We start from the raw sequence: 11,208 nt of genomic DNA on the forward strand, positions 1-11,208 counted from the left end.
GTACACTAACTCACGACACTCTTGGTTTTGTTGGAATATAAATATTTAAAGGTGTTCACTAAAAATCATTTTGACACTAACTCACGACACTCTTAGTTTTGTTGGAATATAAATATTTAAAGGTGTTCACTAAAAATCATTTTTGATGGTGAATCATCAACTTGTACATGAAGTTTCCGATTATTCAAAAATGTGATCCGAATACGTTGAACTAGAGATAAACACACATCATTCTAGTATAGTTTATTGCCACAGATAAACAAACTAAGGAAGCTTAACGTCTATTTACATATCCCAGCAATTTCAAGACAGACTTATAAATGCTGTGTTTAAGGTCAGAAGTTAACACAAGACACCACAAGTTTTGGATTTACCAATATAAAAGTAAACCTTACAGCTAACATCTGTACCATGATTACTTCAGTTATTAGACAAACATTTTTTTTCTTTTTTAACTCTGATAATCTATGTGTAAGGAAGTAGGAGGGAGCTCTTTGTAATAGTGTTACCATACCCCTGCTGGGGAGGGAGTCAGTGTAATGTTTATGGAATCTTATTAATTTAAGAAGATCTAAAAAATTAAGCTACCTGACAGAAAGAAAGGTTAAACGTTATTAAGGTTATTTAATAATAAATGAGTGGTGAAGTTATATTTTAATACACAATACCTGATGTTACCATTAAAAAATTTAGAGCTATCCCAAAATGCTTAGAATTTATGGGCAGTTTGGTATTGAAGATTTAATATGACTCATGGAAAAGTCGTAATTCTGGAAAATAATGATGCTAAAATTTTGAAAATTATACAATATACATTTAAACTTGTTTGTTTGTTGTTGTTTTGTTGTTTTCTTTAATTTCGCGCAAAGCTACACGAGGGCTATCTGTGATAGCCGTCCCTAATTTAGCAGTGTAAGACTAGAGGGAAGACAGCTAGCTAGTCATCCCCACCCACAGCCAACTCTTGGGCTACTCTTTTACCAACGAATAGTGGGATTGACCGTCAATTATACAATATACATTTAAACTTGTTTGTTTGTTGTTGTTTTGTTTTGTTTTTAATTTCGCGCAAAGCTACACGAGGGCTATCTGCGCTAGCCTTCCCTAATTTAGCAGTGTAAGACTAGAGGGAAGGCAGCTAGCTAGTCATCCCCACCCACAGCCAACTCTTAGGCTACTCTTTTACCAACGAATAGTGGGATTGACCGTCACATTATAACGCCTCCACGGCTGAAGGGGCGAGCATGTTTGGTGGGACTGGGATTCTAACCCGCGACCCGCAGATTAAGATTCGAGCTCCTTAACAACCTGACTATGCCGGGCTACGTTTAAACTTTTCGGAGACAGAAAATCATTTTCAAGCAAAATATTACGTTCTTCGTATATCATTTTAATATCATATTATAAAACTACTAAGCATATAGGTGTAGCTCTAAGATAATTGACATATTTCGACTAATAGGAAGGTTAGATCCTCCTTTAAAAACGAATGTTAACTTACATTTCACGATTTATTTACTGGGCTTCAGAAAAAAAAGTTGCCCTAGAAGAAAGCATTGCTTTTCTTCTGTCAAATAACCCATTTTTATCGAGATATCTTCATAACTGAATGAGATGTTTAAAAAAAAGAAACATTGCGGTAACCCCCACCCACCAGCTGTTCATAACACGTGTCATTTTATGCGAGTTATGTCACTGTCGTATTTTGTCTGGTAAAAGAAAATACATATATAAAAAGATCCTTCTTAAAGCAGAATTAGCCTGAAAAGTACATTTTCGTTTTCGTGAAGTTCAGTTAATAAGTGTTCTTTCGTAGTTACGATTACCTATCTCCATGTTCCCAGGAATCTTAACAGATGAATATGTCTGTACGGTAGCCTTCTAAGATCTTATCGCCACCTATATATTTCGGGCACAACTTAGGACTTAACTGTTACTTCCAACAGTCGTTAGACACAAGTGATAGTATGTTAATTTTGTTGTTGTTGTTACATTTAACTTGGTCAAGTTCCAATTAAAGTATCAATATTCTTACTACTTCTTGTACGATTCTGTCATTCATTTAATCTTCCTTTTTTTTTTCATGAACATCAGTTTTTGTTGTACTATCTTTACCGCTCTGCTACCCAACTCTATAGCTAATGGTTATGGAGTAACTTATTTCACATGTCAAGCTTAAGTTACACTGTCAGAGAGACATTTATCGGGCTTTCACTGGTCACAATACGTTGTTATGCGGATTATATAAAATGTTGAGTGTACTGATGTCAAGTTTTCTAAGAACATGAGATTTAAGGTAGTGTATGAGGCAAGTCGCGTATTTTCTATAATTAAGTTTTTTAATGTTACCTTTATTCACTATGTTGATTAGAATGTTCAATGAATTTATATATATTTAATTTAATTATAAAGGTTATTTGAAATGTTAACTTAGTATGTGGATTTAGGACTAACCGAAATCTCGTGAGATATTATCGAGATTAGGGTAGAAAATCTCTAACAGTGATGGTATACAACCGTTGCAAAGAATTCTTATCATTACAAGAAAGACTATAATAACGGGATATTTAACCACTGTATTCATAACTAGGTTTGTTTGATCTAGGAATGTGACTTGCTTTAATAAGAAGTTAATATTAATCACATAATTGATTACTATTGTGTTCTGAGGAAACTTGTGGCGTTTTGTTTACTTACACCATTTATCTGTATTGCGTTTAAAAGACACTGTATATCTACCCAGAATATTTCCTTACAGGATGTCACATTTGTTCAGTGTAGTGTTCTCAACAATACAAATATTTTAACGTGTATCAGTTTGGATAAGTCCTAAGTTGAAAGCCCTCTGGCAAGTATCCAACTTCATCTACCACTAACAGGCAGCGCAACAGCTTTCCAACAGCTACACCGTTTTTATCTACTGTTTTCTCTTGCATGATATTAACTCTACAATTTGTAGTTTGGTCTACTCATAATATTCAGAGCATAAAAGTTGGCAATATCACCATCCAATATCAATAACGAGATAGTTGTCCTGGTTATCGAAAATGCAGCTGTTATAGTTTATGCGTAACACTACCTAATAGTGATACAGTTAAACAAAAAGTGGGCCAACTTATTGTATTATAATTGACGTACGTGCATACATTACATATAGAAAGGAGACCTATACGTGCATCACGACCTTAGTGGAGCTATCATTACAAAAATACTGATAATCCAATATTTAAAACTTGCAACGCAGTTTGTAAAAATAATTTATTTAATTCTAACTGGTATATGCCATATAAAAGCTCGTATTGTAGAAAGTTAGATCATGTTGAAATCATGTCAAGTCAATAACCAACTACATAATTTTTTCTGCTCCTCCTCTTTTAATCTTATATAGTACACTCGTTGTTTACAAGTATTAGAATAGTTATTATGATGGTTCTTATATTATTTCAAGTTATTAGTTTAGTTTTGTTATCAAATGGATATTACTTTCATCATTTACACATTTTCTGCAAATTTCTGCGACAAGGAGAAACTTCCAATAACATGAAAAAAATGCAGAGAACATTAGCTGCTCTGCATCTGAAATAATCATACTTTAAGTGTTTGTATGTATATGTCTGAGCATAACTAAGATGTGAACTTTTGTAGAACATTACAGAGAGCTATTAAAACATTAAAGAACTGGGTGTACAGAATCTGGTTCTAGAAAGATTGAACTATACATGAAAATCAGACTTTTAAGCAATATACAGAATCAGTTCAATATCAAGTTAAAGGCATGTCCTCCTTCAGTAACTGGCAGTATCAGAGCCTGCTGTTTCAAATATTAAGAACATAAAATTCCTACCTGCTGCATTTTCTCAAAGTCTAGACATGGCCGTTGAACGTTGTCCCTTCTAACTCTGTTGGTTGCAGCATGTCGATGTATCTTCTTCGGAGAATTGTTACGGGGTGACACTGAACATACCTCAAAAGCCGGGATGTTGGCTGCGGCTGAATGAAACACTTTGGGTGGTGGGGACAGAGACTGGCTGGGCTTGTGTACGTTTGCAGGTGGGGAAGCACAAAACTCCACAGGAGCTGAGAAACACATAAGGTCCCGCACCTCATCATCAGATGAGCCCGAGTTTTCAGCAGCGCTACAACAGTTTGCCTGAGACCACTTTCTCTTCTCAGGATAGGTGTTACTTCTCCCCCTGGTGATCAGACTACTGGTACAGTTTATCACTTCCAGCTCCTCCTCCGAGCTGTGGTGATCAAAGTTATGGTCACTGTCACTGGGGAGGGCAGAGTCTAGAATCGACTCTGGTAAGGGGCTATCCACGTCAGTCTTGGAGGCTCGAGATAGCTGCTGCCTTCCCTCACTACTAGTGTCTCCAGGCTCATCAGTATCTGCCGGAGGACTTCTCACGACTCGATGTCTATCCCTCTTTACCTCGTGATGTATTCCGTTTTCCATATCTGGATAAAACACAAGCATTATTTTATATACAAATAAATGTAGATCTGCAGCCAACTGCTATTAATAAAACAAACACAATAAAATGTATTGGGACAACGCAATCCCAGTAAATAATGGAGCTATTCCCACGATATTTCATGTTAATCTAATGATCCACTACTACAAAGGGTATTTTATTTACAATAGGTAGTCACTTGAAGTCAATATGGAATAGAAAAGAGCTTAGGAACCGTGATGTTTCATTCTACCAATTTTGTTTTTATTTATACATGCTAGCAGAAACACCGCCAGTAACTACTAATTGTAGTATTCATACCTCATGAAAACAAAAACAATTAGAAGAACTCATACCTCATGAAAACAAAAACAATTAGAAGAACTCATACCTCATGAAAACAAAAACAATTAGAAGAACTCATACCTCATGAAAACAAAAACAATTAGAAGAACTAAATATTTTCTAAAAAAAATAATTTTTCTTGGGGGCCCAATGAAATGGTACCAAATAGGAAGATATTCTATTGCAATTTGATAATGCTGGACCCCATGTCGAGATTAGGAAGTTTGAACGAGTATTCTTTCTCTATCCCGCATGTTGTGTCCTGACCTATCATTTTTTTGTTCTTCTCAAGGACAGTGAGCGTAAACACCATCTTCAGATAATTGTTGTTTTTAAGGCAGTTTGAAAGATGTTCCTAATAAATTTTGTAAGTCAAATTTCACCAAATAGCATGATGTAGCCCATAGACTAAAAAAATTTGCCCCATAGATGTTTGATGCCTAATTGGAAGACCTAGTGGTTAGCGTGCGGACTGTGAATCCGGGGATTCGTGTCCTGTTGCACTTTGCGGCAGTAGATGCGTTATACGAGTTATATAAGTGACAGTCAAATCCCACTATTCGATTAGAGTAGTCCAAAAATTGGCGGCGGGGACTGACTAATTGTCTTACCTCTACCTTTATCTGTTAAAACTTAGGTATGGATTGCTCAGATAACTTTTTTTTTCATGTAAATATTTAACCAAGTGAACTTAATAACATTTTTTTTTTCCGTCCTGAGGACTCCTTGGATGGGTGTAGGTAATGATTTGCTAAAACGTAATTTATGGTCTGTGTTTAAAGCACCTGATAGTGAGTTAATAGGTGAATTCATTTGAACACTAGCATGCATACATGTATCTATACATATAATGACAAATTAATTATGGAGGGTTAATAATAAAGACGTGTAATTAAGCTGCAAATCAATATATTCAGAGAGCTTATTATTTGGGAGAATTAATAAACAGTATTTACGGAAATTTCTTAGAATTAAACCTAATTATTCCCGTTTTTGTTTGATATGTTTGTGTAATATGCATATTTATAAGGTATTGTTAAAAGTATGGGGATAAAACAACTCCAGAGAGGACGAGGCTTCTTGTATTACCATTCAGACACCATTTTATCTGTGGGCCTACCTTTTGGCTTTTATCACATCTTATACTTGATTAGTTACTTGCCGCTTACCAGTGGTACGTTTCGAGTGGAATATCCTGTCACTTTTTTTTTCTAACTAGCTCGAAGTACAACACAATTACAGGGTCTGTTCTTTCTGCTTCTCAGTTGGTATTCCAAAACGTTTTAGATAATTCGTATGTATCCAGGTCGAGGATCTGGGTTAACAAGTGTGCATTCTGGACAGTAGCCTTTTGTCTGAAACGACTGCTTGATAAAACATGTATTATGTTATGATGTATTATTACGCTGATGAAGATGTGGTCATTTTCCTCCCCAAAAACGCATCAATGTGGGCAGCGATGATATTTTGTTGAAACATGACCAGTAGTCAGTCGTTTCTTCAGCACACTGCTCATTACTCATCTTCTTACTATAGTGAAAGTAGCGTGTATATATGTATCTATGTATGTGACCGAAATAGTATAAACAATATGGCGCCACCTATGGCAACACAAACAGAAATACATAAAATATTTCACACTTTGAGTATTCAAGATTCAGACAATTAGAAAAATAACTACGGTTTGTGCAACAACCATTTCCTTATCCCAGAACACAATTTTAAATAAAACTACTCTCCTCACAAACAAGAATAAGACTTTCATTAGGACTGTACGTGAGGGTTTGATTATAACTTTTTTGACATAATTCGTAAATAAATTACTTAAAATGAAGTTCTTAAAAAGATTTTTAATAAAGGGTACCACTTTCAATACTTAAAAAATAACAGTACAGTTTATATCGACACAATCCTAACACTTTTTTTCCCTTACAGAAATTGGCATGGCCAGGTGGTTAGGGCCCCGGCATGGCCAGGTGGTTAGGGCCCCGGCATGGCCAGGTGGTTAGGGCGCTCGACTCGCAATCTGAGGGTCGCGGGTTCGAATCCCCGTCACATCAAACATGCTCGCCCTTTCAGCCGTGGGGGCGTTATAATGTGACGATCAATCCCACTATTCGTTGGTAAAAGAGTAGCCCAAGAGTTGGCGGTGGGTGGTGATGACTAGCTACCTTCCCTCTAGTCTTACACTGCTAAATTAGGGACGGCTAGCGCAGATAGCCCTCGTGTAGCTTTGCGCGAAATTCAAAACAAACAAACAATTTCATTTGGTGCACCCTTGTCAGGATCAACGTAGCACAGATTCTCTACATCTTCCCCTTGTTAAGTACTTTACTGTAGAACATAGTACTATGTCACTCGCAGTTGCCATCCTCTCTCTGTGTTGCATGGATACACGAAACAAACAACGACCGTATACTAACTAATTAACAGTAGTTTGTCGACTTAATTCACCGATGTCCATCGTATGTGAAACAAATTATAAATTTTCATTCTTTTTATTATTCTGAATACGCACACAAAAAAACTACTACAATTATGTAATAATTTGTTCCCGTTATTTTCATACAACTGCCAAGTAATCAAAGTTTTAATACCTTATATAAAACTATAAAACTTATAAAACTACTACAATTATGTAATAATTTGTTCCCGTTATTTTCATACAACTGCCAAGTAATCAAAGTTTTAATACCTTATATCACAGATTAGTCTTCTACTGCTGACAATGTTTATACAAACTAGCAGATTAAAAACCTATCCAGACCGTCCTTGGTTACAAAGTACATCAGCATCTTCATAATACTACCACCCTGAGAAATAATTTGTTCCCGTTATTTTCATACAACTGCCAAGTAATCAAAGTTTTAATACCTTATATCACAGATTAGTCTTCTACTGCTGACAATGTTTATACAAACTAGCAGATTAAAAACCTATCCAGACCGTCCTTGGTTACAAAGTACATCAGCATCTTCATAATACTACCACCCTGAGAGACTCAACCAAATCTCAAATATGACAACCGATCCTGTAAATTACCACACATCCACTGCGCCTACATCTTAAGCCCAGTTTTCCATTAACCTTATAACTTAGACATCTTCTGATGTGAAAGGTAAAAAGTTATTATTAAACAATTACCCTTCAGTTAAAAGTTCAAGAGGAAACTCAAAAACTAGAGCATTTGTGTGGTTTCTTCGTCTTTCCCTGATGAGCCAGATACAAACTTGAAATCAATCGATATTTGGTGTCTTGGACTTTCAGAATCATGTTATAAGACTAGTGTACTGTAAGAACACTGAAAAAAACAAGTAAACAAGATCATGTCAAAATAAGTTTGATGTCTCTTGGAAATATCACAGAATCTCATAAGAATGCTACGGGACAATATCAAGTTGACCCTGACTACAGAACAAGTCACAAATAAATGTACAAGAGTCCATAACACTTGTCACGTCATTAAGTGTGTACAGTCTCTGGAAAAACAACGAAACACTACTTTTAAAGCAATCAGCACTAAAAGAAGCCACTACATACATATTTATTGTGCTAGTTAGCTGCATTCCCCATTATGACCACTCTAGCCTGTAGCTGCAATCCCCATCATGACTATATAAAGAAAGTTAACTGGTCCTGCCTACACTAAGTTACTTTCCGAACTCCGATCATTTTTATATAAAAAATCATATGAGGCCCGATCATGATTATAGAACAAGTTTATATTTAGGAGTCAATCATGACAATGCAATAAGTTATTCGGTATCAGTTGATACTGGATAAATATGTAATTTGTTTAATAGATAGTGACATCGCTAAAATACACCGGTTGTGGGCCAATCATGACAACACATCTTATCTAGCCACTGTGCACGTCACTACATGTATGATACTCATGACTAAGAAAAGTTATTCGAATGGCATTAACATAGCAAATAAAATAATAGTTTTTTTAATGGTCAATCTGTTGGTAAAAAAAAAGTTAAATGAACAGCTAAGCTCTAAAGATGAATGGTTTCTAGTTACAAAATAACACCTGAGTTGCAAGATATGAACAATGTGCGAGAAAACTGCAGAATCCAGATACGCAAGAAGTTACAATGAACCAACTGGTAAGAATTAAAGAAGATTAGCGATACTGACTAAAATAACTGAAACTAAATGTAAAATTATATTCAAAGTATAAGAATTAAGTATTCAAGACTATGCAAGTTACTAGTAGTTTAGAACACACGCTCACACCCAGTCAGTTTGAGCTGATGCAGACTAATTAAAACGTAACTAGACGCAAGTTGGTGTGAACTGGAAGAAAGTCACTAATTATAAACTAGTCAAGGTTACATATACAAGCTCGAACATGTTACAAGTTAATTCCGACTATACAAATAGCCTACAGCAGTGATTTACAACGGGAGGTACATGAGGATGTTGGATGTGGTAAAGACCAAACATGCTACAAGTTAAATTCGATGACGAGGAACCCACTTTGAGACTAATAATGCTTGGAGACGGCTTGAATGGGTAATGAAAAAAAACTTTAATATAAGTTTAACATAACAGCAAATGTACAACGTTTCGGCAATGATGGTTATATTGATGATGATGACAAAAACCTTGTTTAAACATTGTACATTTGCTGTTATGTTAAAGTTGTATTAAAGTTTTCTTCATTACCCATTCAAGCCGTCTCCAACCATTATTATGCTACAAGTGAATTTCAACTAAATAAATAGCCTACACAAGTGATTTACAAAAATGGGGTGGATGTTGGATGTGGTAAACGAAAAGATTCTAAGAGTTTTTTTCTGCATAAAAATAACATAAATACAACTTATATAACATAAGTAATATTCTAATGTGGTAAAAACATGGTTTACAACTTCCACCATTTTAAAGTAATGTTTAGCGCATGGTGGTACATAAGAAGCTTTGGTTAAGCAAAATGGTACACGGCTGAAAAGGCAACCTAGGATACGTTCATCACAAACATCCAATCAATCATTAGTTGCGATCAATTTAGAACACGGGTGTCAAAAAGCTTCGTGGAACGATTTTCTGCTGCCCTGGAACTTGCTAAGATCATACTAATGTTCCTACTGTTTGACTTTATTCATTATTATTAACGCCATCATTAAGTGATGCATTCAAACTACAATAACAGAGAACACGCGCCAGGCATTACTTATTTAAAAGGTAGCATGACAACCCTGATCTAAATAAACAAAAAATAAATCAAGTATTTTTTTTTCAGTGTCAAAAAGTTCTAAATAAAGAATAAAATATGTTACTAACATTTTTGAAGTTCTTTGACTTCAGCTCCTTCGTCGTCAGATTCCGTGCCGGAGTCTCTGTCATTGTCTTCTTGTGGCTGAAGAAGAAAAAAAGAAGCAGTGTTTATTTCTAGTACTCTTCAGTTTATAAACCAACGAAATATAAATGTTACAATATTTAAGATAATGAACTTGTATATTAATTTATTGATTCAAGCTCCACTTTTCGGTCTGGAGTTTTGTCAGATCCCAGGATTCACTATGCATACACTGGATTCAAAGCAAGAGTTATCCAGTACACAATTATTCTTCTGTTGTGAAAAGGAGTCTTGGAAAATATAAACAAATATTTAGAGCACTAACACAAAAACGCTCACTTTTTCAATTATAAAAACGTGAGATCATATTGTTACAGCAAGCTATTATTTCATTTCATTTACCTGATGTAAAACATTAATTATTAATAAAAGTATTTGGTTTTGATGTACAGTTCTTTACTCGTCACTAACAACCTAAGATGCTTTAGGAATTTGGATAAAATAAATTAACAACTAAATAACATTACTTGTGATATCTATTCAGAAAACATTTTACTTTATGTGATAAGAAAGCACCATTGTTTTATGACTTAACTTTGAGTAATTAAGTTTAATTTAATGGAAAAATAACAATAGCGCAATTATACAAATCCTACACAACAATGAGTAAAGTTTTACTCCTTCCTATGCATATATGGCTTCTGATCTTCTCCATCCGATACACAATACTTTAGAACGCCACAAACTGACCAAAATGTGCAGAGTCTATTGTAGATAGATGCATATTTAAGTAGGATAACTGGGCAATGCCACTTGTACTCATGGCTGGTGATATCACACTGATAAGTCATTCCAAAACGGATGGATAAAGCAGAACCAATGAGAAACTTAAGAAGAGTTAAACAGAAAATCACGGCTCTAAAAGTGATATTGTTGTGGGATATATGCATGGAAGAAATCAGGGAAGGGAAACCTAAAGATTTCAGAACATGACTTTTTATTTTTAGTTTTGTCCCTTTATTTTATTTTTTATTCCTGGCTAAGGCACTTGATATGCATTGTACAGAGTTACAAGAAACATTCGTCTATAATAATGGTTGG

At 35.1% G+C, this 11,208-nt stretch overlaps 1 protein-coding gene across 5 annotated transcripts in view; it reads right to left on the reverse strand.

Annotated features, from left to right (window-relative positions):
* The window catches only part of LOC106459147, a 250,810-nt gene that overhangs the window by 230,258 nt on the left and 9,344 nt on the right, over window positions 1-11,208 (reverse strand). For all 5 annotated transcript variants that reach the window (XM_022385750.1, XM_022385747.1, XM_022385762.1 and 2 more), the window contains 2 exons: window positions 10,092-10,167; window positions 3,845-4,458 (listed from right to left, as the gene is read on the reverse strand). In XM_022385750.1, coding sequence (XP_022241458.1) covers window positions 3,845-4,458; window positions 10,092-10,167 — 690 coding nt within the window. The remainder of the gene's footprint in view (window positions 1-3,844; window positions 4,459-10,091; window positions 10,168-11,208) is intronic.

This window comes from Limulus polyphemus, unplaced genomic scaffold, assembly GCF_000517525.1.
Source record: "Limulus polyphemus unplaced genomic scaffold, Limulus_polyphemus-2.1.2 Scaffold26, whole genome shotgun sequence".
In the NCBI taxonomy this organism is placed as follows: Eukaryota; Metazoa; Arthropoda; class Merostomata; order Xiphosura; family Limulidae; genus Limulus; species Limulus polyphemus.